The sequence below is a fragment of the Corvus kubaryi genome, unplaced genomic scaffold (genome assembly GCF_017639235.1).
Source record: "Corvus kubaryi isolate FWS band 111438036 unplaced genomic scaffold, C.kubaryi_AGA036_p1.0 119, whole genome shotgun sequence".
In the NCBI taxonomy this organism is placed as follows: domain Eukaryota; kingdom Metazoa; phylum Chordata; class Aves; order Passeriformes; family Corvidae; genus Corvus; species Corvus kubaryi.
In genome coordinates, this window is record NW_024580655.1 from 191,141 (window position 1) to 217,378 (window position 26,238).

At 60.0% G+C, this 26,238-nt stretch overlaps 3 protein-coding genes across 7 annotated transcripts in view; all 3 read left to right on the top strand.

Annotated features, from left to right (window-relative positions):
* Positions 1-6: 6 nt before the first annotated feature.
* On the top strand, positions 7-14,040 carry RPRD2 (regulation of nuclear pre-mRNA domain containing 2). 2 transcript variants are annotated; one of them, XM_042026640.1, is made up of 11 exons: positions 7-191; positions 4,012-4,141; positions 4,413-4,513; positions 5,578-5,652; positions 6,845-6,897; positions 7,347-7,473; positions 7,821-7,996; positions 8,633-8,918; positions 9,203-9,478; positions 9,691-9,894; positions 10,523-14,040. In XM_042026640.1, exons 1-11 carry the CDS (start codon positions 98-100, stop codon positions 13,171-13,173), a joined length of 4,173 nt encoding a protein of 1,390 aa, XP_041882574.1. In that variant the 5' UTR covers positions 7-97; the 3' UTR covers positions 13,174-14,040. The 2 variants fall into 2 exon arrangements, with proteins under 2 accessions (XP_041882574.1, XP_041882662.1); XM_042026728.1 differs by lacking the exon at positions 5,578-5,652.
* Positions 14,041-14,255: 215 nt separating this feature from the next.
* TARS2 (threonyl-tRNA synthetase 2, mitochondrial) lies at positions 14,256-19,471 on the top strand. The gene is made up of 18 exons (XM_042026866.1): positions 14,256-14,320; positions 14,468-14,685; positions 14,971-15,094; positions 15,192-15,313; positions 15,415-15,532; positions 15,781-15,842; positions 15,915-15,993; positions 16,107-16,250; positions 16,323-16,421; positions 16,700-16,866; positions 16,937-17,099; positions 17,170-17,307; positions 17,378-17,455; positions 17,541-17,641; positions 17,993-18,094; positions 18,460-18,532; positions 18,671-18,785; positions 19,247-19,471. Exons 1-18 carry the CDS (start codon positions 14,264-14,266, stop codon positions 19,393-19,395), a joined length of 2,109 nt encoding a protein of 702 aa, XP_041882800.1. The 5' UTR covers positions 14,256-14,263; the 3' UTR covers positions 19,396-19,471.
* Positions 19,472-19,655: 184 nt separating this feature from the next.
* CGN (cingulin) overlaps positions 19,656-26,238 on the top strand; it is a 14,996-nt gene continuing 8,413 nt past the window's right edge. Inside the window, exons 1-4 of one of the 4 annotated variants that reach the window (XM_042026524.1) lie at positions 19,656-19,742; positions 24,724-25,532; positions 25,655-25,746; positions 25,974-26,043. In XM_042026524.1, coding sequence (XP_041882458.1) covers positions 24,732-25,532; positions 25,655-25,746; positions 25,974-26,043 — 963 coding nt within the window. In that variant the 5' untranslated portion in view covers positions 19,656-19,742; positions 24,724-24,731. Of the gene's footprint in view, positions 19,743-20,912; positions 21,066-22,740; positions 22,829-23,768; positions 24,392-24,723; positions 25,533-25,654; positions 25,747-25,973; positions 26,044-26,238 lie in introns of those variants that run through there. The other 3 variants (XM_042026435.1, XM_042026356.1, XM_042026265.1) reach the window with 3 other exon arrangements.

Below are 26,238 nucleotides of genomic sequence, written 5' to 3' on the forward strand. Positions count from 1 at the left end.
CTCGTCCTCCTCCTCTTCCTCGGCCGCCGCCGCCTCGTCCGCGGCCGGCGCGCTCGAGGCCTCGCTCGACAGGAAGCTGCAGGCGGTGACCAACACGATGGAGTCGATCCAAGGCCTCTCCTCGTGGTGCCTGGAGAACAAGCGGCACCATAGCACCATCGTGTACCACTGGATGAAGTGGCTGCGCCGCTGTGAGTGCGGGCCCGGGGGGCGGCCGGGGGCAGAACGGGGCGCAGCGAGCGCGGCCGGGCCGGGCGTTCCGGCCCCGCCATCGGGGCTCGGGGACCGAGCGGTGTCGGCGGCCGCTGCGCAGCGTCGGGCTCATCGTCATAGAAAGGCTTGGGTTGGAAAGGACCTTTACGCCCATCCAGTCCCACCCCCTGCCATGGGCAGCGACACCTTCCACTATCCCAGGTTGTTCCAAGCCTGGCCTTGGACACTTCCAGGGATGGGGCAGCCACAGTTTCTCTGGGCAACCTTTGCCAGGGCCTCACTGCCTCACAGGGAAGAATTCCTTCCTGACACCTAATCTAAATCTGTCGCTTTTACTTTGAAAACGTTCCCTCTTGTCCCGTGTGCATCACCTTGTCATCCTTGGAAGAACACAACATGCTCGCCTGCACCTCAGTGGTGGCACCTTTGTCCTCCTGAATCCATTATCTCCTAAAGCAGGACTCTGGAGCCTCCAGGACCAGGGCCTGTTTCTGTGCCCTGCCTGGCCAGAGCAGCTTGGGGTAGGCACAGCCAGGCCGGGTGCCAGCGCTGGGGTTTGCAGTGCCCATCAGGATGCGTCCCTGGCCTGGAGGGAGAAGGTTGGTGTTGGCAGGAGGTTCAGCACAGCAGTGTTATCTCCACTGCTGTGGGAAGGTTTGACTCTTCTTGTGGGAGTTCAAGGAAGCTTTGCTTGGCAGGAACGTGGAGATAACATTCCCACTGCAAAGTGTGTGCTGGACCTTTTGGAAAGTTTGGGAGAGTTGAGTTTCTCTGTCGAGGCACTACTGCAGAATGCAGAAGATGCTCTTTCCCCAGAGTTTGATCTGTTTTGTTTGTACTCCATGAGATTAAGGAGAGGAAGGTGAGAGCCTTGGAGGAAGTGCTCCGGGTCCTCCTGCCTTGCTGTTGCTGCCAGCTCTCCTGGAAATCCTCCTCCCTTGGACCCCCCTTAGCACTGTGGCATCATCCTTGGGGCTCTCCGAGCGCATGCCCCCTGAAGAAAATCCAGCCCATCTCTCCTCGGGATGTGCCAACTCCTCTGGACATGGTGTCCCTTGTCACAGTTGTCCTGGCTCCTCCCTAGGCCCTCAGTGCTCTTCCATCACTCCTTCCCCCTTCCCAGGCTCATCAAAAGCCATTGAACTGTTCCCACCCTCAGGTCCTTGATGCCCTGTTTCTGCCCCGGCTCCTGTCTGCTGCTGCGCTGTCGGCTCCTGCCCTGAGCCCTTGGCACCAGCCTGGAATTCTTGTTGGATTTTGTGGGATTCTTTCAAAGTTTCCCTTCACTGCCCTTGTGAGGATCTCACCTCCACACCCCTCCTTTTATCCAGGTCCCTCGTTAACTACCTCATCCCACCAAACCAATCCTTGACAGCGGCTGCAATGCTGCCATGCCCTGACCCCTGATTGTTTGGTTACTTCCTGCTTCCATAGGGCTTTTTTCCTGCTTTTCCCTTCATGGTACACTTCATCCTTTGCCCCAAGGACCTCACAGCTCTCAGGCTGTGGGAAGTCCCTGTCCCAGCCAGAGGAGCTCACTGGTGGTGCCACAGCGAGTACAGGTGGCTCTGGGTTCCTTTCTGAGTCTTTAAATGTTTTAACTCCAAAGCTCTTACAAACACATCAAATCTGCTCTTCCCAGGGAGCTCCTGGCAAGGGGGAATGTGGTGGAGTTGGGGCTCCTGGGACACAGAACTGGGTCCTTTTAGGAAGAACAGGAGTGCTGGTATTTGACACGTTGCTGTTGGGATCTCGCTTCTGAGTCAAGGCTCATCCTGTGCGTGAGCCATGCTGGTCACAGCCAGAGCTTCCCAGCAGGAATGTTCCTGCGAGGAGATGCTGCTGTATCTCCACCTTTGGGAGGTTTCTGATGGGAATCCGAGTGTCCGTGCAGGAGGGTCTGGTCAGCGTGTTTAGTGTGAGTTAAACGGGACCCATCCACAGGCTCTGAAATGCCGTTTATGTTGGTGCCATCATGCCTGGTTTGGAGCAGGTGGCAGGGCTGGGGTGGGCTCAGCTCTGCAGTTTCCTGCTTGCCCGTATTTCCTCGCTGGTTTAAGCTGAGAGGAGCTGTTCACCCATTGGGTACAGTCTGTTGCTTCTTGGAGCCAAAGACCCTTGGTTTTCTTTGTGGATCATCTCCATAGCCTTCCTGTGGACCCAGCATGGGTCTCTCCTCCTCTGTGGTACCTTGGTTTACACACTGTGGCACTAACTTGGCTCTGGGCAGGTGGTGCTCTGTGTGGTCAGCGTCAGGCTGGAGCCCCAGTCCAGATTTCTTTCTCCCGTGTAGATGTTGGATTGTTTAAATCAAAGGTTCATAGTTTTTTGAAATTTATTTTACATTATTAAGATCTGGAATCATTGGTCTCTGCTGCTGAAACGTCTCTGGGATGGAGGGAACACCCAGTGAGCAGCAGGAGAACTGGCACTAGAGCACTGGTTTAACTAAATCATAGAAGCCCCATTCCAATGGGATGATGATCTGAGAGATTATTGAGGCTGGCATTTTGGGGAAAGCTGGCTCCAAATTGTTTTGGAAAGCCAGGCGAGTGCAGCCCTGCTCCAGTTGAATTCCCAGCCCTCCAGGCAGAGCAGAGCGCTCTGGGCTCCAGAAAACCCACCTCAGCCTGCCCTGTCAGCATGTTCAGGGCACAGGTTGTGAGCAACAGGTTCTGGTGGTAAGTCCTTGGCTCGCTGAGTCTGTGCTGGAGAAGCTTCTCCTGGGATGTGGGAGCTGGGGCGGCCAGAGGAGCAGGGTCAGGGATAAAAGCTCCTCTGGGATGTGGGAGCCGGGGCTCCGTGTGGGGCTGGGGGTGAGCAGCTGCTGGCAGTGACTCGTGGCTTGGCTCTCACGCCTTTGCTGTGTGTCCCGGGGCAGGGACAGTGGAGGAACAGGGCTTCAGGAGCAGGGACTTCCCGAGGGCTCTGTCCCCGTGTCCTTCCTCGCCCGAGGCTGGAGTGATGCTCAAGGGCGCAGGAGAACCAGTGCTGCTGGCAGGGGCTCAGGGAGGCTTAAGGACATCGACCCGTGGGGATTTGAGGACCCATCTGAGCTAAGCCTTTTCCTGTGTCCTCAGCTCTGCTTCCCCTCAGAGGAGGATCTCCTGTGCAGGATCTTCCTTTTGAACTGGAGTTCACTTGTGAGCTCTCCCTGATGTCGGGAGGGCAGCATGGGCAGAACGTTTCTGCTGGGAGCTTTTTCAGGCTGTGAGTGAGGGGCAAGCTCCCACCCAGGGCTCTGGACCAGGAAGGATGCTGAGCTTCCTGAGAGGAATCCTGGAGACCAGGAGAGCTGCAAGGCACAGCCGTGCTGTGGGAAGTGGCTCTACCAACGTAGGGACAACTGGAAAATGAAGCAGGATAGAGAATGAGGGATTTGTGGATAAAACTGAATCTGGTTGCATCCGGGGGTGACACAGGCGGGTGAGAGGTGACAACACAGGAGCATGTGGAGTAACACCCTCTCAGTCCTTGAGAATGTCCTTTAGTGAAGTGAAGGGGCTCATTACCATCGTTAGCATGTGGATGAGCTTTACCCACCCTGAGGAAGGGGTTTGATGAAGTAACTCAGGTTGGAGCTTTTGAACATGAGGAGGGTCAGAGGAGTGAGCATAGCTGGGGGAGTCTGGAAATCATTTGTAAACTGCAGGTGCCCTCTCTAGCCCCTGGGGTTTGCCTGCTGGACCTTGAAAACTCTGAAACTTTCCCAAAAGCAGCACTGAAATACTGGGATCAAGGTGTGGTTGTTGTGGTACTTGTGTCTGATGCTGACTCTAAGTTTTCTTTTGTCCTCAGCTGCTTTTCCTCATCGGCTGAACCTTTTTTACTTGGCCAATGATGTCATACAGAACTGCAAGAGGAAAAATGCCATTGTCTTTCGGGACACCTTCGCAGAGGTGCTTCCCGAGGCCGCCTCGTTAGTGAAGTGAGTAATGAACTAACGGGGTGCTGGGAGGCCGAGTGTCTCAGAAAGGGGGAATCTTCTGCTGACATCTCGAACTCTGTAGAAACATCAGCAGAACTTAAAGGGTTCTGTTTGAGCAGCCACGTGTTTGCAGAGTGGGCCAGGGTGGGCGTGAGCTGGGTTTTAATTTGCACACGGGGGTGGTTCGGGTCAAATTATCCTGTGAGGTGGAGTGAGGGAAGCCTCACACTAGTGTCCTGCAGCCAGGGGGTAAAGAACTCTTCTCTTCCAGGGATCCATCCGTTTCCAAATCCATCGAAAGAATCTTCAAAATCTGGGAGGACAGAAACGTGTACCCCGAGGAAACCATTTTGGCACTGAAAGAAGCACTGAGTAAGTTACTTACGCTCCTCATTTGTCACCTTACAAACTGCCCCGTGAGCTCGGCGAAGCTGTAGAGATAGTCTGGGGCCACTGAGGGGAATGAGGGGCATTTGCACCTGGCACAGGCTGTAACGTAGCCGGGTGTGGGACGTGAGCAGCGCTGGATTCTCCTGCTTCACCTCTTTTGTACCTTTCTGAAGGCAGCTGTGAATTCTTTCCCATGAGCTGGAACTGCTCCAGCTGAGAGCAAACAGAACGTGAGGCTGAGATGGTCCTACACATCCTGACCAGGGGGCTCTGGCTCTACCTCTGGGTCCTGTTCAGTAGCAGGCTGATTTAAGTAATAATATTTGTGGGGCAGGAAGAGGCAGAAGCAAAGCTGGAGGGTGAAGAGTCCTCAAGTCCTTAGGGAAGAAACACGTGGAGTTGGTTAAAACCAGGGATTAGCCAATGCTCCAGTACTTGCAGGAAATCAGGTTTTGGCTTCACTCACATCATCGCGAGCTGAAGGTGCTCAGGAAGCCCTCAGGAGTGGTCTGAGGGCCGGTGGCCATCACAGCAGGAGGAACGTGGTGTCTCGGGTCGGGCTGTGGCACGAGGACAGGCTTGAGCTGGGCGTTGCATGCTGAGAAGTGACGTTTGTGCTTCTGCTCTGAAATCCCTCATTTCTGTAACCTGAAAACAAGTCTGTGAGATTTCAGGTAAATCAGGTATTGTGGCTGCTTTCCCAAGGGGCACTGCTGCCTGTTCGATGCTGATTCCATTACAGCCTCCCCAAAGAGTTTGATTTTTAGATTCCTTGTGTTTTCCCTTTTTACTGTGATTTTTGAACTGTCTTAGTGTAAGGGCAAACAGAAACTTGATTTAAAAATGGCAGACCACCCCCAGGTTGCTGCATTCCTGAGTAAACTGAGGTTCTCTTGGGCATCCAGCAGCTCCTCTAAGGAAGTTGGTCAAGGTATTTTAAAACAAATTTCTGTTCACTCTTTCACCGTGCAACTGTACGGCACCAAAAACCACATTCTGACAGGACTCCCATAATGCCAGACTGCCAAAAATGAAATGTTTTCCAGGTACCACTTTCAAAACTCAGAAGCAGCTGAAAGAGTCTCTGAACAAACCGAATAAGCCGTGGAAGAAATCACAAAGTAAGGAACCACTGTGAACTCTGTGCACTAATGCAGAAATTGGCTGCTCGAGGAGCAGAAAGGCTGAGCCTGCAGCTCAGAAGGGCCCCACGACGTGCACACCAAGGAGGTGTTGGTAGAAAACCACTATGTGCAGAAAAGAAGTGAGGCAGAAATAAGATAGGAGAGCAGAGGTTGTGGACAGGAGAGGAGAGAGCTGGTGGAACCTCTTGGAAACTGGTCTTAGACTGGTCAGAGATGGAGAGAAGACAGAGAGAAGCAGGAGGTGGACGTTCCCTTTGTGCTCAGGAACACTCCTGCCCAGCAGGCTGGGCTGGGAGGGGGCACCTGGAGCTGGGAGTGCAGGGACAGGATGTGGGAGTCCAACAGCTCAGGACTCAGACCAGCACGAGGGAATTTATTATAACAGAGCGGCCCTAATGATCTCCTTTTGTGCCAAAGCCCTGAGTGGTCCCCACGGAGGTGGTGAGATGTCAGGTGTGACGTGTGGGACATCAGGTTTGACGAGAGGCGCAGGGTGACATCAGAAGGACAGAAGAGTTTGGGAGTGTTTATTACTGGGCTTTACACCACAAGCTGCTTTCCCAGACAGAACTGTATCCAGCATGGATGGAGGGTTTAGCGCTTTGCTTCTCATCAGCTCCTCACTTCTTCTTTCCTATTTCTCCTGTTTTGTCCAGAATGTGATGGATTCAGTCTCTTGCCAGCAGGACTCGTTCCCCCACCCTGTAACCAGGTGTGACAGTTGTTAAGGCCCTGGGCATGGTCAGACCTAGGAATTTTCCAGGGGAGACCCTGCCCACAGGAAACCTGGGCTCCATGCCAGCTCCAGGTCTGGCAGTTTGGGAATAACATTCCCTTCCTTGTAGAGAGCTGTAACTCCTTGGATAAGGCCGTGAGATCAACCCTTGCAGGAACTCGTCTTCCTGGGGAAAAGGTGTGCCCAGGAAACGTTAAGAGCATGTTAAAAAGCAGCAGTGTCACTTGTTGGTCCCAATCCAGCTGCACGTGTCCATGCCCCATGAGCTGCCAGGAGCCCGGAGCATTGAGGGGCTCATGCATGGAGGGGAGGATGTGATGGGTAACACATGGAGTTATCTTAAAATACCTTTTCTTAGGCTGCCTGTTGTGACTGACTTCCCACTGGGATGTGGTTCCTTGATTTCTTCACAATTTTCCTTTATCCCCACAGCCTCCACCAACCCGAAAGCTGCTCTGAAGTCTAAGATTGTCGCCGAATTCCGAGTAAGTCTGTGAGTGGAAGTGACCCATGGCATTGACCCCCAGCTTGGGGGGTTTGCATGTGGGGTGACCCCAGGCCCAAGAGCCATCTGTGATGTGGGGGCTGTGACACCCACGGGGCCAACATGGGGAGGGTCTGGGCAGGCTCAGAACATCCTTGTGAAGAGGAGTCTGGAGTGGCAAGAAATTGGTCTGAATTCGGTCCCCTGACAGAGGGGAACACGTTCATGAAATGCAAAGACCTGTCCCTGCTCTTAACCAGGAGACCTGTGTAACTGCAGCTCCTGCCTGAGCCCAGGTTTGCTGATCGTGAGATTTGAGGTTAAAAATCCTGGGATCCACATGGTTCCTGGGTTAGCTCTCGCTTGGAAGTGGTCTGGAGCCAGAGTGGAGGCAGGGCTTCTCTTCCCTGGAATGTGATGAGGAGGCTTTTCCTGTTTGCTTTTTTCCAGCCCCAGTCCCTCATTGATGAGCTGCTGCTGTACAAGCGCTCGGAAGATCAGATAGAGCTGAAGGAGAAGCAGCTTTCCACTATGAGGGTGGACGTCTGCAGCACCGAGACACTCAAGTGCTTGAAAGGTAAAGCCCCGAGGGCACCCAAGGAGTGGTGGGAGCTCCTCGGTTCCGTCGAGACGGAAAACGCCAGAATTTCAGAGTGGGGTTAAGAACCAGCAATCAGGAGCCAAAAATCTTGGTTAGTTTGAATCCCTGCAGGAACTCTCAGGTGCAGAGCTTAGACCAAGAGAATGACCGGCTGAAAACCAACACTGCCAGCAACCAGGCCTCCTCCTTGCCAGATCCCAGTGCATGACCCGGGTGGTCTGGGAGTGTGCAGCTCCGCTGTCGCGATATCCCGGGTGCTGCTGTTGAGGCCACACTTCCATGGCATGTGGCAGCTCACTTCCATGGTGTTCATCTCCCTACAGATAAAACAGGAGGGAAGAAGTTCTCCAAGGAGTTTGAAGAAGCAAGTTCAAAGCTGGAGGAATTTGTCAATGGCTTGGACAAGCAAGTGAAGAACGGCCCCTCGCTCACCGAGGCGCTGGAGAATGCCGGGATATTCTATGAGGCACAGTACAAAGAAGTCAAGGTGGTGGCAAATGTAAGTGTGCCTTTTCTGGATCCTCCACAGGTGGAACAGCATCTGCCTGTGCTCACTGGGCACCTCGGAGGCTGGAAGATGCCTCATCTCTCTATTCCCAAATTAAAAAGTTGATGGGATTGTTGTATGGGTGGTTTCCAAAGAGGGCAGAATTGAGGCTTTGGGCAAGACAAGGATATGCTCTCAAAATCCAGCAGTTGGAAGCTCAGTTTGTGTGTGTTGCTGGAATTTTGGAGCCCCTCTAGGTTCTTAAATGGGGCAAAATTACAGTTAGTGTGACAAATCCTGAATTCTGGAAACTTGTGATTTATGTGGGAACTAGACAAGCGAAGAAAGGACGGTAGTAAAGTGCTACAAAAACAACCAACACCCTCCAGACCCTGCCAAAAGCCCCAAATGGGCAGAATGTATTTGTTAAAAAACAGGGGAGTTATGAAAATTGTTTCAAGTCAGTGGAAAAAGGTTTTATCTTCCCCACTTTTTGTGGTTGTTGCCCTGTGAGTCCCACAGAGAAGCCGAGTTCTTACCACTGCAGGGTCCAGGGATTTGGAATTGGTTTTCTCAGGCTGCATGTTGCTTCCTCAGGGGAGTGACTGAGGCGTGAAAGATCTCAGTCTGGTGTCCTTCCTTCTTTAGGCCTATAAAACATTTGCTAATCGAGTGAGCAATCTGAAGAAAAAGCTGGACCAGCTGAAAGCAACCCTTCCGGATCCCGAGGAGTCTCCCGTCCCTTCTCCCAGCATGGACGCCCCATCTCCAACAGGCTCCGAGTCCCCTTTCCAGGGCATGGGGGAGGAGAACAGCACCCGGTCTCCAGCAGCTGGAGGCCGCAAGATGGTCTCTCCAGAGCCTGCGACAGACAATCGGGACGTGGAAGACATGGAGCTCTCCGATGTGGAGGACGATACGTCTAAAATCATCGGTACGTGATTGTCGTGGGGGAACTGCAGGACAAACCAGCCCTCTCCAGCCTCACTTGGGTTGTGGAGGAGGCGCAAAGCCCGTGCTGGGCTGTGGGCCGGGGCTGTTGGGTTTGGATCTCCTGGCACTAGCAGGGAAGTCCCAGTCCCACTGCGATCCATGTCCATCTCCCAAAACACTTACCGAAGATGTCTGTACATCTGTGGGAATCAGAACCGATGTGCCCTGAGTCTTTTTGGGGGACTGAGTGACCTTTCTGCTCTTGTTCCACCCTCTCTGCTGCAGTGGAGGAGAGGAAGGACAAACAGGCTGCTCCGGCCCCGGCCCTCACCAAGACTGAGAGTGTCCCCAAAGCGGTGCCGTCGGCTGCTGTGGCCGGCACGGCCTCGGGGACGGTGACGACGCCGGCCCCGGCCCCTCCAACCCCCCCGGCTCCGAAGGTGGTGAGCACAGCTCCCATCGCTCCAGCACCGGCACTCGCCTTACCCAACCTGGCCAACGTGGACCTGGCCAAGATCAGCTCCATCCTGAGCAGTTTGACATCGGTGATGAAGAGCACAGGTGAGTGCTGAGCCGGGCCGTGGGCGCCGGCACTGACGCAGCTGGGTGGTGAGTGGGTCACTGCTCTCGGAGCTCTGGCTCGGTCTCTGGCACACGGTGTCACTCCTTGAGCCCCTCCTTGCTCGTGCTCAGTTGTGCCTGTGGGAGACCTGAGTCAGAAGCACGTGCGTTGCCGCAGCAGCGCAGGTGAGTGGTGTGTGCTCCCGCCCCAGGGGTGAGTCCCGCCTCGAGACCTTCGCCGGGGACGCCGACCAGCCCCACAGCTCTTGCCAGTGGCCTGAAGACTCCTGTCCTGGGAACCCCGTCTGCTCCTTCGAATCCATTAGCGAATATTCTCTCCAAAGTCGAGATAACTCCGGAAAGCATTTTGTCGGCTCTCTCCAAAACCCAGACTCAGACGGCGCCAGCGCTGCAAGGTACTGGGGTGGGTGTTGGGGGCGGGCTGGCTGGTGTTTGGGGACAGTGGCCGGGCTGAAACGTGCTGCCCTGCTTGTCCTAAGTGAGAACAGAGGGAGAAAAACTTCACTGGAACGTTTCACGTGTGTGGCACATGTGGATGGTCCTCAGGTAGCACAGGTGTCACGGATCAGTGAGATCTGCCACTTCTCTGTGCTTCCTGCTTGTGCTGCGGCCGAAGCGCACGTGTCTGGAACATTCCCTGTGAGGCTCCTGGGCAGGACAGGAGACTGAGAGGTCTCTGTGTTTCTTATGTGCAGAAAGTTTCCCAGAGGGTTCTGCTCCTGCTCCGGCACCTTGCCAGGGTCACCCGGCCAGCAGGGCAGGGGTTCCCACTCCTGGCTGCAGACCAGACTCTTACCCAACTGACTCGATGGTGTAATTTATATTTGTGGATCAATCCAAGCCTCTGGTGGAAGGTTGCACCTCACTGGGTGCTACTGTCACTGCAGCAAAATCCAGTCCTTGTTGTGGCCAGAGCCTGAGGGGGTGTTACGGAACGGCGAACACAGGAGCCCTTCCCGTGGCAGTGGCTTGGGGTGATTTGCCTCTGCCCTCAGTAGCTGATACAGCAGTTCTGTTTTCCAGGGCTGTCGTCCTTGCTGCAGAGCGTGGCTGGGAACACCGTTCAGTCGGGAGAAGCTGCCTCGCAGAGCACCTCGGCATCGCCAGCCAACACGACCGTGCCATGCATGAAGGGGAGGAATGTTCCTTCCAATCCGCAGTCCTTTATAGCCAAAAGTTTTGGTTATTCTCCAAACTCGACCACTGCAGAGGTTTCCTCCACTTCAGTCAATAAGGCTCCCGTCGGACATACCCCAGCACTGTCAAGCTCTGGTTTTAAACCACCAACCAATTCCCTGGGATTTTCCAGTTCCCACCCTACCAGTCCTTCCTCCCTTTTGCCAACAGAAACCTCACTGGGTCAGTCCTCCGAAATTTCAAAAGCCAAGCTGGAATCTGAACCCCCTTCTCCCAGTTTGGAGATGAAGATACACAATTTCCTGAAGGGAAATCCTGGCTTCAGTGGCCTGAACTTGAATATTCCCATTCTCAGCAGCTTGGGGTCCAGCATGGCAACGGAGAGTCACACCTCTGACTTCCAGCGTGGTCCCACCAGCACTTCCATGGACAATGTAGACGGGACGCCGGTGCGCGACGAGCGCAGCGGGACACCCACCCAGGACGAGATGATGGACAAGCCGACGTCGAGCAACGTCGACACGATCTCCCTGCTGTCGAAAATCATGAGCCCCGGTTCTTCGACTCCCAGCAGTACAAGGTCGCCTCTGCAGGGCCGGGATGATGGATATTCCCAAGAACTTCCCAGTTCCGTGCACGGCTACCGGCCCTTCGGCCTTGGCAGAGAATCTCCGGCCAGCCTGTACAAGCCGCCTGCGGACAGCAGGGAGATGCCCTCCTCCCTGATGGACTCCTCCCAGGAGAAGTTTTACCCAGACACATCTTTCCAAGAAGACGAGGATTACCGCGACTTCGACTACTCCGGGCCGCCGCCCTCGGCCATGCTGAACCTGGAGAAGAAGCCGGTCAAGTCTATCCTGAAATCGAGTAAACTCCCAGATTCTGCAGAGTACCAGCCAGTGCTGTCCAGCTACGGTCAGCGGTCACAGGAGTTTGGCGTGAAGCCGTCCTTCCCCCCGGCCATGAGGTCTATCCTGGATCAGAGCGAGAGCTGCGACCCGCTGGCCTCGTCCCCAGGGATGTTTGGGAGCTACGGCCGCAGGGGGAAGGACTCGGCCTCGGATGGGTCCCCGTCGCCCAGCAAGAACGATGTGTTCTTCACACCGGACTCCAACCACAACACCCTGCCCAAACCTGGCCTCCCGCAGAAGCAATACTCGGACTCGCCCCACGCGCTTCCCCACCGCTCGCTCTTCTGCCCCCAGAACGCCCTCCCCAGCCCCGCCAGCCGACCACCCGCGGCGGGTGGGGACAAACCCATGGGTTCCTCCATCTCCGCCACCTCCACCATTGAGTTCAAGAACATGCTCAAAAACGCCTCCCGGAAGCCCTCCGAGGAGAAGCATTTTGGGCAGATTCCCAAAAGCAGCTCCGGTGAGGTGGGGAGCTTGTCCGGGGCTGTGAAGGGCGAGCCGCAGCCGCCGGAGGAGCACTACCGCATCGAGACCCGCGTCTCCTCCTCCTGCCTGGACCTGCCCGACAGCACCGAGGAGAAGGGGGCCCCCATCGAGACGCTGGGCTACCACAACGCCTCGAGCCGGGGCATGTCGGGGGAGCCGATCCAGACCGTGGAGTCCATCCGGGTGCTGGGCAAGGGCAGCCGGGGCCACGGGCGCGAGGGGAGCCGGGCGGGCTGGTTCGAGCTGAGCAGCGGCGGGAGCGCCTTCGACAACGGGCCCTCAGGCTCCTCGGAGCTGCCCGGCATGGGCGGCTTCCCGGCGCCCTACAAGGAGCACGTGCCGCCCTTCCCGGAGAGCGTCAACAACTTCCGAACCAACAACTTCAGCCCCGCCTTCGAGCACCACCTGCCGCCGCCGCCGCCCCTCGCGCCGCCTCCCCTGGAGCACGGGAACCCCTTCCCACGGGACCCGGTGGGGCCGCCCGCCGTGCCCCCGCCCGCTCCCACCAAGGACCACGGCAGCCTCTTCCCGAGGGATCACTCGGTCCCTCCGCGCATGCCGTCGGTGGATCACGCCAACCCCTTCTCCAAGGAAACGCCCGCGCCGCTCCCGCTGCCCCACGGCGTCCCCCCGCCCCCCTCGGTGGAACACGCGGGGGTCCCGTTCCCCACGCCCCCGCCGCCCCCGGTGCCCGGGGAGCACGCCGGGGTCCCCTTCCCCGCGCAGCCACCGCCGGCCGGGGAGCACGGCGGGGTCCCCTTCCCCGCGCCGCCCCCCCTGGAGCACGGCGCCGGCGCCTTCCCCAAGGAGCACGGTACGATGCAAGGGACGCTGAAGGAGCACTTCGGGGCGGCGCAGCCGCGGGACGCCCTGCCCCGCTCGCGAGAGCCCGCGGGGCCCGGGCCGCTGCCCCGGGAGCAGCTGGGGGCCGCGCGCGGGCTGGGCCCCCCCGCCCACCGGGACCCCGGGGGCCGCGGCTCCGTCCTGCTCCGCACGCCCCGCGCCGAGTTCCGCCCGCGGGAGCCCTTCGGCGGCAGAGACCCCTTCCAGAGCCTGAAGCGGCCACGGCCGCCCTTCGGAAGGGGGGGAGCCCCCTTCTTCACCCCTAAGCGCCCCTTCTTTCCTCCCCGGTACTGAAGCAGCTGCCCAGCTCCCGGGGCTGCCCTTTCATTTCTTTTTTTTTTTTTTTTTCTTTTTTTCTTTTTTTTTTTTTCTTTTTTCATTTTTTCTTTTTTCTTCCCCTTGAGACCCCCCGTAACCTTCTCCTAAATTAAATGTTCTGTGCTTTTTGGTTGGTTCTACCCCCAGCCCCCCAGCACTGGGTGAGACAAGAAAACAGACACAAAACAATGTTTTAACAAGAAGAAGCCACGTTGCTGTTAAATAAAAAAACTTCAGTAGTAGTTGAAAAAAACGAAAAAAAAAAATTAAAAAAAAAAAAAAAAACTCTGAAAGCTTCGAGAGGAGCGCTGAGTGGTGTTGGGGTGTTGGTTTTCAGCCGATCCCCAAATTGCTGCTGCAGGGAGGGGAGACCCCCCTGTTCCTCCTGTCTGCCAAAAGCACCAAAACAAGGCAAAAAGGGTCGAGGAACCCACCCAAACCCACCTTGGAGCTCCATGGGATGTGGGACTCTGGCAGCAAGGAGGCCCAAGCCCGTCGCCCCTGCTCGGGAAGACTGTCGGTTGGGTTTGGGTTAATTTGGGGATCTTCTGATTTTTTTTGGTTTGGTTTTTTTGTTTTGTTTTTTTTTTCCCCCAGGATCACTGTGTGTATATAACAATCACTTTTTAATTCCCACTGGGATCGTTCACCACGCGCAGCCGGAGCCTGGCGGGGGGCTCAGAGGGGTCCCCCCCACACCCAGGGCCGCCCCCGCGGCTTTTATATGAAGTTGGGATTTTACTTGATTTATTTTAATTATTTTTTGTTGGTTTTTAGTTGCCTCCATCGTACCTGTTTGATACCGGTGTGGGCTTCAGGATCTGCATAAAAAGTACCAAACCAGCCGTTGGCGGGTCCGTTCTTTCTCGCGTGCGCTCCGGACACCCCCGGCCCGCGGGGCGCCCCCGCCGCGGCTGGGTCCGAGCCCCCTCTCCCTCCATGGTTCCGTCCCGCCTGCGGCGCTCCCGCACGGGCGGGCGAGTCCAATGCGGCTTCCGCGGGGGGAGCACGGCGTTGCGGAGCCCGGGCCGGGCCGTGTTCCGGCGGAAGGGGCGGAGCGTCCGCCATGGCCGCGCGCGCGGGGCCGCGGCTGCTGCTGGCGGGAGCCCCGCGGCGGCACCGGGTGCGCTCGGGAGGGACCCCCGGGAGCCCCCGCCGCCCCAGGGGCACCCCGCCACCACCCCCGCCCCTTTCCCCCGCTCCCCAGGCCCCGCCGGCCACGTAACGCCCCGGGCGACCTGGTGACCCCCCCGGTGATCCCCGTCCCCAGGTGTCCGGGCCGGACCCCGAGCGCCTCCGGCTCTTCCAGCGGCTGCGGGCGGCGGCGGCGGCGGAGCGGTGGGACGGGCCCGGGGATGGGGCCGGCGGCGGGGCCGGGGGCGGCCGCCTCCCGCCCGGGACCCCGATCCGCATCGCGCTGCCCGGCGGGCGCCGCCTGCCCGGCCGGGCCCTGCAAACCACCCCGTTCCAGGTGGCCACGGAGCTCGGGTACGGCCCAGGGGTCCCCAGGGTGTCCCCACGGTCCCCGCAGTGTCCTGTCAAGGTTCCCAGGCCCTTTGAGGTGTCCCCACGAGGTCCGTAGGGTCCGCACCGTGTCCTCAATGTCCCCACAGAGTCCCCACGAGGTTCAGGGGTTCTCCAGCGTGTCCCCATGGTTCCCACTGTGGGGGATGGTCCCCATGATCCCCACAGGGTCCCCGCAGGGTTTACGGGGTCCCCACAGTATCTCCACGGAGTCTCTGGTGTCCCCAAGGGTCCCTGATGTCCCTGCAGGGCTGGCCTGGCGGAGGCGGCGCTGGTGGCCCGGGTGAACGGGACCCTCCAGGACCTGGACCGGCCGCTGGAATGTGACACCGACTTGGAGCTGCTCGACTTCTCCACGCCCGAGGGGCGGGAGGTGAGCCCGGGGGCCCGGGGTGCCGGACCTGCGCCCCGCTCCGCTCACAGCCCGCTGTGTCCCCTGTGTCCCCTCTGTGTCCCCCATGTCCCCTCAGGCTTTCTGGCGCTCCAGCGCCTGCGTCCTGGGGGCGGTGGCCGAGCAGTTTTTCGGGGCGACGCTTTGCAGCACCCGGGCCACCGAGGACGGCTTCTTCTGCGACGTGCACATGGGCAGCAGGTAGGACGGGGCACACGCGGTGCCCGCGGGGTCCCCGGCGTGTCCCCGGCGTGTCCCCGGCGTGTCCCCGGCGTGTCCCCAGCGTGCCCCCGTGCCCCCAGGACCGTGCAGAGCGTGGAGCTGCCGGCGCTGGAGGAGGCCTGTGCCACGTTCGCCCGTGCCCGACACCGCTTCGAGCGCCTCGAGGCCACCCGCCAGCAGCTGGCCGAGCTTCTCCAGGTGAGACCCCCCCTCCCCAGAGCGTCCCCTCCGCATCTCAGGATGGGGCATGGGAGGCCAGCCTGGGGACTGGTTTGGATCAACCAGGGTGATGCTCATCGGGACCGGTGTCACCCCCGTTTGGTGTTACCTGTGCCGCTGTCGCCGCCTTGGTCCTCCCCCCCAGCGTGGTGTCACTTCCCCCTCGGTGTCACCCCTTTAAGGCCACCGAGCCCACCGTCACCCATCTCTTTGTTGTCCTCTCTTAGCACAACAGATTCCAGCTGGAGCAGCTCGAGGAGGTGACATCCCCCACGGCCACAGTCTACAGGTGAGCACGGGGGACACTGGGGGGGCCATGGGTCACCACAACTGTCCCCACATCCGTCCGTTCATCCCTCAGGTGCGGCCCCCTGCTCCAGCTCTGCCGCGGGCCCCTGCTCCGGCACACGGGGCTGATCGGAGCCCTGCGTGTGCTCACGGTGGGTGTCGGGTGGGGGTCCCGGTGCCCGGCCCCGCTGACGTCCCCCCCGTACAGCAGGTGCCGGGTGGGGGCCCCGTGCCCGGCCCCGCTGACGTCCCCCTGTGCCCGCAGAGCTCGGCTGCGCTGTGGGGGGGGGCCGGGGGCCGGTCACTCCAGCGCGTGGCCGCCGTGGCCTTCCCCAGCGCTCAGGAGCTGGAGCAGTGGGAGCGGGCGCAGGACGAGGCGGCCCAGCGGGACCACCGCCGCATCGGGAAGGTGAGCCCTGCCAGGGGCCGGGGGGTCCCCCACAGCCATGGGGACCCCCCGGTGACGCCCTCCCCGCTGCAGGACCAGGAGCTCTTCTTCTTCCACAAGTTCAGCCCTGGCAGCTGCTTCTTCCTGCCCCGCGGCGCCCACGTCTACAACGCCCTTGTGGAGTTCATCCGGGTGCGGCTTCCCCTGACCCCATCCCCCAGACCTCCCTGCACCCTGTCCCCACCACAGCTCGGCACCGCTGCGTCCCCCGTGACACCCAGACCCTGCCTGTGCCCCCCACAGACCCCACTGCACCCCGTCCCCTCACACCCAGACCCCTCTGCTCACAGTTGCCCCCCAGTTCCTGGCGTGCCCCAATGGCCACGGCTCTCGCCCCTGCCAGTCCCTGCTGCCCCCATGGCCGATGCTGTGGGGCTGAGCTGAAATCCTCCCCGTCCCTGTCCCCGCAGAGCGAGTACCGGGCGAGGGGCTTCAGCGAGGTGGTGACCCCCAACCTGTTCAGCCCCCAGCTCTGGGAGCTCTCGGGGCACTGGCAGCACTACAGCCCCCACATCTTCTCCGTCCCTGCCACCCCTGAGACCCTCTCCCTTAAACCCATGAACTGCCCGGCCCACTGGTGAGTCACGAGGTCCTGGGGTGCCCATGGGGCTCCTGGGGGCTCTGCCTGTCTGTCTGTCCGTCCCCAGCCTGATGTTCGCCCACCGGCCGCGCTCCTGGCGGGAGCTGCCCTTGCGCCTGGCAGATTTTGGGGTCCTGCACCGCAACGAGCCCCCCGGGACCCTGACAGGGCTGACACGGGTCCGGCGCTTCCAGCAGGATGATGCCCACATTTTCTGCACGCTGGAGCAGGTGCCCGTCCCCCTGACCCCTCCTGGCCCCCCAGAACGTATCACCTGCACCCCTGACACCCCTTTCCCAGCTGGAGAGCGAGATTGATTCCTCCCTGGATTTCATCCGGACTGTCTACGCCGTCCTGGGCTTTTCCTTCCGCCTGGCCCTGGCCACGCGTCCTGACGGATTCCTGGGGGACCCCGAAACTTGGGATCGCGCTGAGCAGGTGCGATGATGCCCCCTGTACCGTGCCCCCTGCACTGTGCCCCGCTGACCCTCCCAACCCGCCCCTGCAGCAGCTGGAGCGGAGCCTGCAGAATTTCGGGCAGCCCTGGGAGCTGAGCCCGGGGGACGGCGCCTTCTATGGGCCCAAGGTGAGGGATTTTGGGGAGGGGGGATCCCCAAAGGGGGCAAACCAGGACCCTTCTGGAAGCGCCCCCTCCCCTTTATTCCCGACAGATCGATATCCAGATCCGGGATGCTCTGGGGCGGCAGCACCAGTGCGGCACCATCCAGCTGGATTTCCAGATGCCCGAGAGATTCGAGCTGGAATATGCCAGGTATTGGGAACGGGGCAGGATCGGGGCAGGAGGGCAGAACTGGGGGATTTGTTGGGGGCAGGATTGGGCTGGAGTTCAGCATTGGTGTGGGGGGATCAGGATTTGGGCTGGGCGAGCAGGATTGGGATTGAGGAATGTCAGGATTGGGAGGGTAGAACTCGGGGTTGGGAGGGGGATCAGGATTGGGGTGGAGGGACAGAAATGGGGCCGGGGGGGGTCAGGATTGGGGGGGGCAGACACGGGGCTGGGGAGTCTCAAGATTGGGGTGGGGAAGGCGGAACTGGGGATTTGGGCAGTGTCAGTATTGGGGCAAGGGCCCCCCTGCCCCCCCTGACCCCCGTTTCCCCCCAGCCCGAGCGGGGGCCCGGCGCGGCCGGTGCTGGTCCATCGGGCCGTGCTGGGCTCCGTGGAGCGCATGGTGGCCGTGCTGGCCGAGAGCTGCGGCGGGCGATGGTGAGGGGGTCCCCACAAACACCCCACGCTCCCCCCAGTCCTTCAGACAGCCCCCAGTCCCTGGGACACAATCCCCGGGGACGCCCCCGGTTCCCAGAAACACCCCGAGATGTTTGGGCCCCCTCATCCCCGGTGTCACCCCTGTCCCAGGGTGCCCCATCATGGGACAGAGACTCCCTGGTTTTGGGGACACTCGATCCCCAGGACACCCTCTGGATCCCCGGGACCCCTCCGTGCTTGGGGCACCTCCATCCCGGGGACACCCCCGCAGCCCCTGGGGCACCCCCTCCCTGTGTGTTCCCCCCGTGCTCCCCAGTGACCCCCACTGTCCCCAAGTGACCCCCAGTGACCCTTGGTGCCCCCAGGCCGCTCTGGCTGTCCCCACTGCAGGCTGTGGTCATCCCACAGACCCCTGAGGTCGAGGACTACGCCCGGGAGGTGAGTGTGTGACCCCGCCGTGCTCCCCCAGCACCCCCATCGTGTCCTACCCTCACCCTGTACCCCCCTATGACCCCCCCGGCCCCCGTCCCACCCCTCCATGTCCCCCCGCGCCCCTCGCTGACACCGGGGGATCAGGTGCAGGCGGTGCTGAGGAGGGGGGGCCTCATGGCCGACCTGGACGGAGACCCCGGGACCACCCTGGCACGGAAGATCCGCCGGGCCCAACTCGCCCACTACAACTTCCAGCTGGGTAAGGGTGGGGCATGGCCTGCAGACCCCCGGGAGCCCCCCGGGAGCCCCCCGGGAGTGGCTGCGTGCCCCCACCCCCATTCACATCCTGGGTCCTTCCTTTGGGAATCCCCTGGGACCCCCCAGCACTACTCTGAGACCCCCTCAGGAATCTGCCGAGACCCCTCCTGAGACCCCCCTGGGATTCCTGGAGCTCACTCCCCCCCTTGGGACCCCCCTGAGATCCATTCGGGAACTCCCCAGCGCCGTTTTAGGGACCCCCCTGCCCAGGGCCCCTCTGAGACCCCCATCCCCTCTGGGACCTCCTTTGAGCCCTCCGGGACTGCTCTGGGACCCCCCCGCAGACACTCCTGGGACCCCCGTGTCCCCCGGGGGTGGGGGGTTTGCTGCGCTTGGGGGGTGCCGGTGCAGGCCGGGGGGCGCGGGGACCCCGAGCCGCCGCCGACGGCCGTGCCCCCGCAGTGGTGGGGCGGCGGGAGCGGGAGCGCGGCACCGTCAGCGTCCGGACCCGGGAGAACCGGCAGCTCGGCGAGCTGGAGCTGCCGCGGGTGCTGCGGCGGCTGCGGGAGCTGCGCGACGGCCGCGTCCCCGACGCCGAGCGGCGCTTCTGACCCCCACAACCCCTTCTCGGGGGTCCCCGGGCCCCCCCCCCGGGGCCCCCAACTCAATAAACTGCTGGGAAACGCGCTGGGTGCGGTGCGAGCTGAGGCTGGGGCAGCTCGGGGCACCTCACGGAGCCCCCGGTGCTCGGGGAGGGGGCAGCGCCCTGGGGACCCCCCCAAACACGGGGCGCCCTCCACCAGGACGCTTGGTTCTCCCCCGCCCCCGGATTGCCGCGTTCCGATTCCCGGGCGCTCATTCCCGGGTTTCCGTTCCCGCTCCCGGGCTCCCCCCCCGGAGTTTGGGGCAAATTCCTCGGCGTGGGGAATTCGGGGTGAAATCCCGGCTGGAGTTTAGGGTGAGATCCGGGACTGAATTCGGGGTGAATTTCTCGGGATGGAATTTGGGGCGAGTTCCTCGGGATGGGGAAATTCGGGATGAGATCCGGGATGGAATCCAGGGCAAGCCCCTCCGGGATGAGGAATTCGGGTCGAACCCAGAGCGACCCCAAACCCCGCAGCGCTTTTGGGGTCCGGTGAATTGGGATCATTCCTCGTTCCCGGTTATCCCGAGGCTTTTCCTCGCTCCCACCTGGGGAATTTTATCCAAAGGGCTCCGGTTTCAAGGGCTCGATTTCCTTGGAAACTGTAAATGGATCCCGGCGGTGACGCCGGTGGGACACGGCGGGGACACTTTGGGGCCGGCCGGGACCGGGATTTTGTTTTCCCTGGAAGCGGCTGGAACGGGATTTTCCTGGATTTGGGGTTGATGATTAACCCGGGAACGCTGCAGGGGCTGGGATGGAATTCTTGGAATTCAGCTCGGGAGGGAGCCTGGCGGGCGGCACCTGAGGGATGATCCTGATCTCAGATGGATGTTCCTGATCCTGATCCCAGATGGATACTCCTGTCCCGATCCCAAATGGTTATCCCTGTCCTGATCCCAAACGGAAATCCCTCTCCTGACCCCGATCCCAAATGGAAATCCCTCTCCCGAACCTGATCCCAAATGGATATCCCACTCCTGACCCTTTTTCCAGGTGCAAATCCCTCTCCCGCCCCATTTTCCGGGTGAAAATCCCACTCCCGACCCTTTTCCAGCTGAAAACCCCTCTCACAACCCCTTTTCCAGCAGGATATCCCTGTCCTGACCCTGATCCCAAATGAATATCGCCCTCCTGACCCTTTTTCCAGCTGGATACCCCTGTCCCGACCCTTATCCCAGGTGGAAATCCCTGTTCTGACCCTTATCCCAGATTGACACCCCTCTCCTGACCCTTTTTCCGTGTGCAGATCGCCCTCCCAACCCTTTCTCCAGCGGAAAATCCCACTCCCGACCCTTTTTCCAGCTGGAAATCTCTGTCCCGACCCTTTTTCCGTGTGCAGCTCCCACCCCCGCCCCCTTTTCCAGGTGAAAATCCCTCTCCCATCCCCCTGGGTCTCGTTGTCACCCGGTGCCACCCACTGTCACCCATTGTCACCCCGCCCCGGTCTCGGGTTTCGGCCCCGGCAGGAGCAGGAAAAGCAGGAAAAGCCGGTCCTGCAGCCGGGTACGGCTCCAAAATCCCGGACTTTGGCCCCAAACAGCGCCCGGGAGCGAACTCGGGGAGGAGCCGAGGGCGCAGAATTTTGGGAAAGATCCCAAATATCGCCTGGAGCCAAAGCCAGCCGGGCCGGAAGAGGTTTGGGATAATTTGGGATAATTTGGAGCTCTATTTGGGCCTCATGGACTCGGGAATGGGGCAGAATTTTGGGAAAACCTTGCTGGGAACATCCTAAATGGGGCCAGGAGCCAAACCCAGCTATTTTGGGAATGCTTTGGGATAACCCAGCTTTTTTCTCTCCCTTTTCTGGGGTTGAGGAGCTCGATTTGGGAAAATTTGGATTCCTAAATGGTGCCAGGAGCCAAAATCAGCCGGGCTGGAAGAGGTTTGGGATAATTTGGGATAATTTGGAGCTCGATTTGGGAAAATTTATATTCCTAAGTATTGCCAGGATCCAAACGCAGCTATTTTGGGAATTCTTTGGGATAATCCAGCATTTTTTCCTCCCTTTTCTGGGACCGACCAGCTCGATTTTGACCTCAGGGCCTCCCTCCCTCCATCCCCGAAATCCCGGTGCTGAAATTCCCTGCGTGACCCGAGGAGGAGGAAAAAAATCCTGGAAAAGGAGGCTGGAAAAGCAGCTCCAGCTTCCCCCCCCCCTCCCTGTTTTCCAGCCGCTCTGGGAATTGCAAAACAACTTTTTCTGGGTTGCGCCGGAGGCACAAAAGGCTCTTTGTGCCTCGCCCCGGGCGCCGCTGGCTCCCGGCCACCCCGAAATTCCCGAAACTCCGCCGTTCCAGAGGGGCCGGGACAGCCTCTCCCGACCCCATCCCCATCCCCCGGGTGGGATCCAGGGGTTTTTTTTGGTCACCCTCCTGGATAATTCCCATTATTTGGGTTACTTTTAGCCCCGAAATTCCCTTTCCCCGCTTTTTTCCATGCGGTTTTCCGGTGAAATCCCTTTTTCCTCGGGCGGCTTTTCCAGCCTGGAATGTGGGGCGGCTCCTGGAGCTTTTCCAGGAGGAGGGAGGAATTCCTGGGAGATTTCCCAGCCAGGGCCTGGCTCACCTGAGGCCCTTCCTGAATTCCCAAATCCCACCAGGAACATCCCAAAAGCGGTTGGGAAGAGCAGATCCTGTCCGGGATTCCTCATTTTGGGAAGATCAAATTCTCTCCCGGGTTTCTTATCCCGGAAAATGAAATCCCCTCCCGGGATTCTGGAAGAGCAAATCCTCTCCTGTATTTCTCATTTTGGGAGAAATCCCGTCCCAGATTTCTATTTTGGGGAAAATCCTCTCCCGGATTTCTCATTTTGGGAAAATCCAACCCTCTGCCGGACTTCTGGAAGAGCAAATCGTCTCCCGGGTTTCTCGATTTAGGAAAATCAAATCCTCTCCTGGATTTCTTATCCTGGGAAAAATGAAATAATCTCCCAGGTTTCTGGAAAATCAAATCCTCTCCCGTGTTTTTCTCATCCCAGGAAAACCAAATCCTCTCCCGGGTTTCTGGAAGAGCAAATCCTCTCCCGGCTTTCCCAGTTTAGGAAAATCCAATCCTGTCCCGGTTTTCCCATCCCGGGAATACCAACCCCCCTTCCCGGCCGGCTCCGGGGCCATCTGGGATCGCTCCCGGCCTCATTCCCAACCTCCTCCCACCCCGTGGATTCTCCACCTGCTCCATTCCCGTGCCAGGCCGGGATCTGGATTGGGCCCTTCCCGGTTCCCGGTCCCCTTCCCGGTGTCCCGGTCGCCCCCTCGCCCATCCAAAGGTCTCCCCGAGCCCGGAGTTCCCATCGGGATCGCGCTCCCCGCCCCAGCCTCGTCACTCGCTGCCCTTTGGCCACCTGGAAAATTCCCAATTTTCTGCCGGCGCCGCTTCCCTGAGCTCCATTTCCCGCTCAGGTTGGTTCCTGCTTTCCCAGACCCCCATTCCCGAGGATTTAGGGATTCAGGGATTTTGGAATTTGGGGATTCAGGGATTTGGGGATTTAGGGATTCGGGTTGGTGGCAGTTCCTGATCTCCGTGGGGGACACGGGACAGGGATAGTGGGATCAGGACATGGGAATTCCTCTCCCGGGATCCTTCCCCTGCAATTCCAGGGATTTCTGGGGTTTGTGGTGATTCCAGAGGGGCAGCAGGATGGCATTTGGGGATTTAGGGATTTAGGGATTCGGGAATGGCTCAGGCTGGTGGCAGTTTCTGATCTCTTTAAGGCACACGGGACAGGGATAATGGGATTAGGGAATGGGAATTCCGCTCCCGGGATCCTTCCCCTGCAGTTCCAGGGATTTGTGGGGTTTGTGGTGATCCCAGAGGGGCTCTCCCGGGGCTTGGGGCCAGGGAATGGGAGCAGTGGGAATTTGGCAAGGACGGGGATCCCAAACTGCTCGTCCGGCCCGGCTCCAGGCCAAATCCCTCCGGATCCCTGGGAAAAGCTGCATCCCACAGGATTCCGGGGTTGTGGGATCTCCCTGGGCTCGGGGTGATGGGAGGATGTGGGATCCTGGCCGTGTGCCGGGATCCTTGCGCAGGGATCCCATCCCTGGGCAGGGATCCCATCCCATCTGCACTGGGATCTCTCTTTTCCATCCCCATCCCCGTTTTGGGATCCCATCCCGATTCTGGGATCCCTCTGGGATCCCTCTGGGATCCCTCTTTTGCACCCCATCCCTCCTCCCCGCCCCCTTCTCCCACCCGGGATCAATTCTCCGCCCCAAGCCGCGCTCTGCGCTTTCCCTTTGGGATTTCTGGGATTTTCCCGGCGCTCCGGACCCATCCCCGCATCCCAAAATCCCCAAATCCCAGGAAACATCCCAAAATCCACCCCGCCCCGGGGACCCCCTTTGGGACCCGCGCGGCTCCCGCAGCTCCTCGCGTCATTCCCGATTTATTCCCAGCCGCCGCTGCTCCCGGAAAAACCGGGATTTGGGGCGGAACCGCGGCTTTTCCATCCCCAAATCCCCCCACGCCACATTCCCGGTGCTTCCAGAGGATCCCTGGGATCGGGGAGGGGGAGGTTCCATCCTGGGGCTGCTCCCAAAATGTCACCGCTCATCTGATGCCGAGGGAAAAACCGGGAAAACCGGGGAAAACCGGGGAAACCCGGGGAAAAAACCGAGGAAAACCGGGGGAAAAACCGGGGAAAACCGGGGAAAAAACCGAGGAAAACCCGGAAAAAACGGGGGAAACCGGGGAAAAATGGGGAAAAAAGGCAGCGGGAGCCGAGCCCGCGGCTCTGCGGCAGCGCAGGGGAGGCTCCGCTGCGGCCGGGGGGAGCGGGGGGGGATTTTCGCCGTCCCCGATGTCCCCTCCCCGCTCCGGGAGCAGCGGAGCGATGCCGGCGCTGGCGCTGCCACCGCTGTGCCCCGTCCTGTGCCAGCCTGGGCTGTCCTGTGCCAGCCTGGGCGCGCCGCAGCGCTGGCACCGCGCGTCTCTGGCGCGCGTCCCTCCGGCACAGCGCTGCTGTGGGCATTTTAGGCTTCGATTTCCTCAATTTTTCCCAATTTCCACCCCTTTTTCCAGCCCGGGGCTGTCCTGGGCACGCCGCAGAGCTGGCACCGCGCGTCCTCTGGCTCCCGTCCCTCCGGCACAGCGCTGCCGGGGTTTTGGGGATCATTTCCCCTAATTTTTCCTGATTTTCCCAATTTTTTCCAGCCCGGGGCTGTCCTGGGCACGCCGCAGCGCTGGCACCGCGCGTCCTCTGGCTCGCGTCCCTCCATCAAAGCGCTGCCGGGATTTCGGGGATCATTTCCCCTAATTCTCCCTAATTTTCCCCAATTTTTCCCAATTTTTCCAGCCCAGGCCATGGCGGACAAACCCGTGGATTACGGCGTCCAGATCCGCTTCATCAACGACCTCCAGGAGCCGCGGCGACCCCCGAGACCCCCGCGGGGCAAGGGTGGCACCTACGGGGTGGCCGTGCGGGTCCAGGGCATCGCCGGGCAGCCCTTCGTGGTCCTCAACAGCGGCGACAAAGGCGGCGACTCTTTCGGGGTGCAGATCAAAAGCGACGCCCCCTTCCCGACCCCGCCGGGACCCCCCGGGAGCGGCGGATCCGATTCGGAGCTTCCCGAAAATCCCTACGGGGGGAGGCGGCCCCGGCGCGGCTCCGGCGGCAGCGAGGAGGGGGAAATTCCCGGGGGCTCCCGGAGGGTCCCCAGATCCTCGGGTGAGGAGCTCCTGAGTGTCCCCAAGCCCTCGGCGGAGGAGCTGCGGAGATCCCAATCCCACGGGGACCTTCCCGGTGCCACCGCGGCTTCTCCCAGCGGGATCCCGCGCGCCCAGAGTGGGAAAAACTTTGGAAAACGGGACGAGGAAGGCACCAAGGAGCCGGGGGACCCGGGGGAGGTGGACACGGAGCCGCTGTCCTCGGTGGATTCCCTGATCAGCAAATTCGACGGGAATTTGCCCCGGGGGCGAGCGGCGAGGAGGAGCCGCGGCCCCGCCGCTTCCCAAAGGAAGCGCTCGCAGAGCCTGGATGCGCCGAAATCCCGGGAATCCAGCGGGGCCCGGCCCCAAGTCCCCCAAATTCCCACCGGGAGCGAGGCGGGGATGCGGGGACGGAGAGGGTTTGGGAGTGCGGAGCAGCAGAGCGTGGAGCTGCAGGTATTTGGGGGGAATCCTACAAAATTCCTATAATTTTTTTTTCCTATAACATTGGGGGGGTTTTCCCCATAAAATTGGTTTTTTTCCCCGGCTGCAATGGGGTTTTTATTCTTTCTTGGAAGCTCAAATCCACCCCGGATCTGCTGCGGGATCAGCGGGAATTGGGCGGCAGCGAGAACCCCAAGGAGCTCATTTACAGCATCCTAAAGGAGGGGTGAGGCCCTAAAACCCCCAAAACCCCCCTAAAATCCCCCTAAAATCCCCCTAAACCCTCCATGAGCATCCCATAATTCCCAACCCTTTTCCCAAAGCTTCCCTGGGATTTTATGGGGTGTTTTAGGAATGTTCCCAAATCCAGGATTTGGGGAATTCAGCAGCAATTCCCACTCCTTCCATGACCCAGTTCCCAAATATTTTCCCCCAAATCCAACCCTAAACCAGGAGCACCGAGAGCGAAATTTCCCTGAAGAGGAAAACCTCGCAGCTGCTGGAAAAATTCCAGGAGCTGGCGGTGAGCGGGAGAATTCCCGGGGCTTGGGGGATCCCAAAAGTCCCAGGAATTGGGATGGGCTTGGGATGGGTTTGGGATGGATTTGGGAGAGATACGGGGTGGATTTGGGGTGGATTTGGGGTGGATTTGGGGTGCATTTGGGGTGGATTTGGGGTGGATTTGGGATGGATTTGGGGTGAATTTGGGGTGGATTTG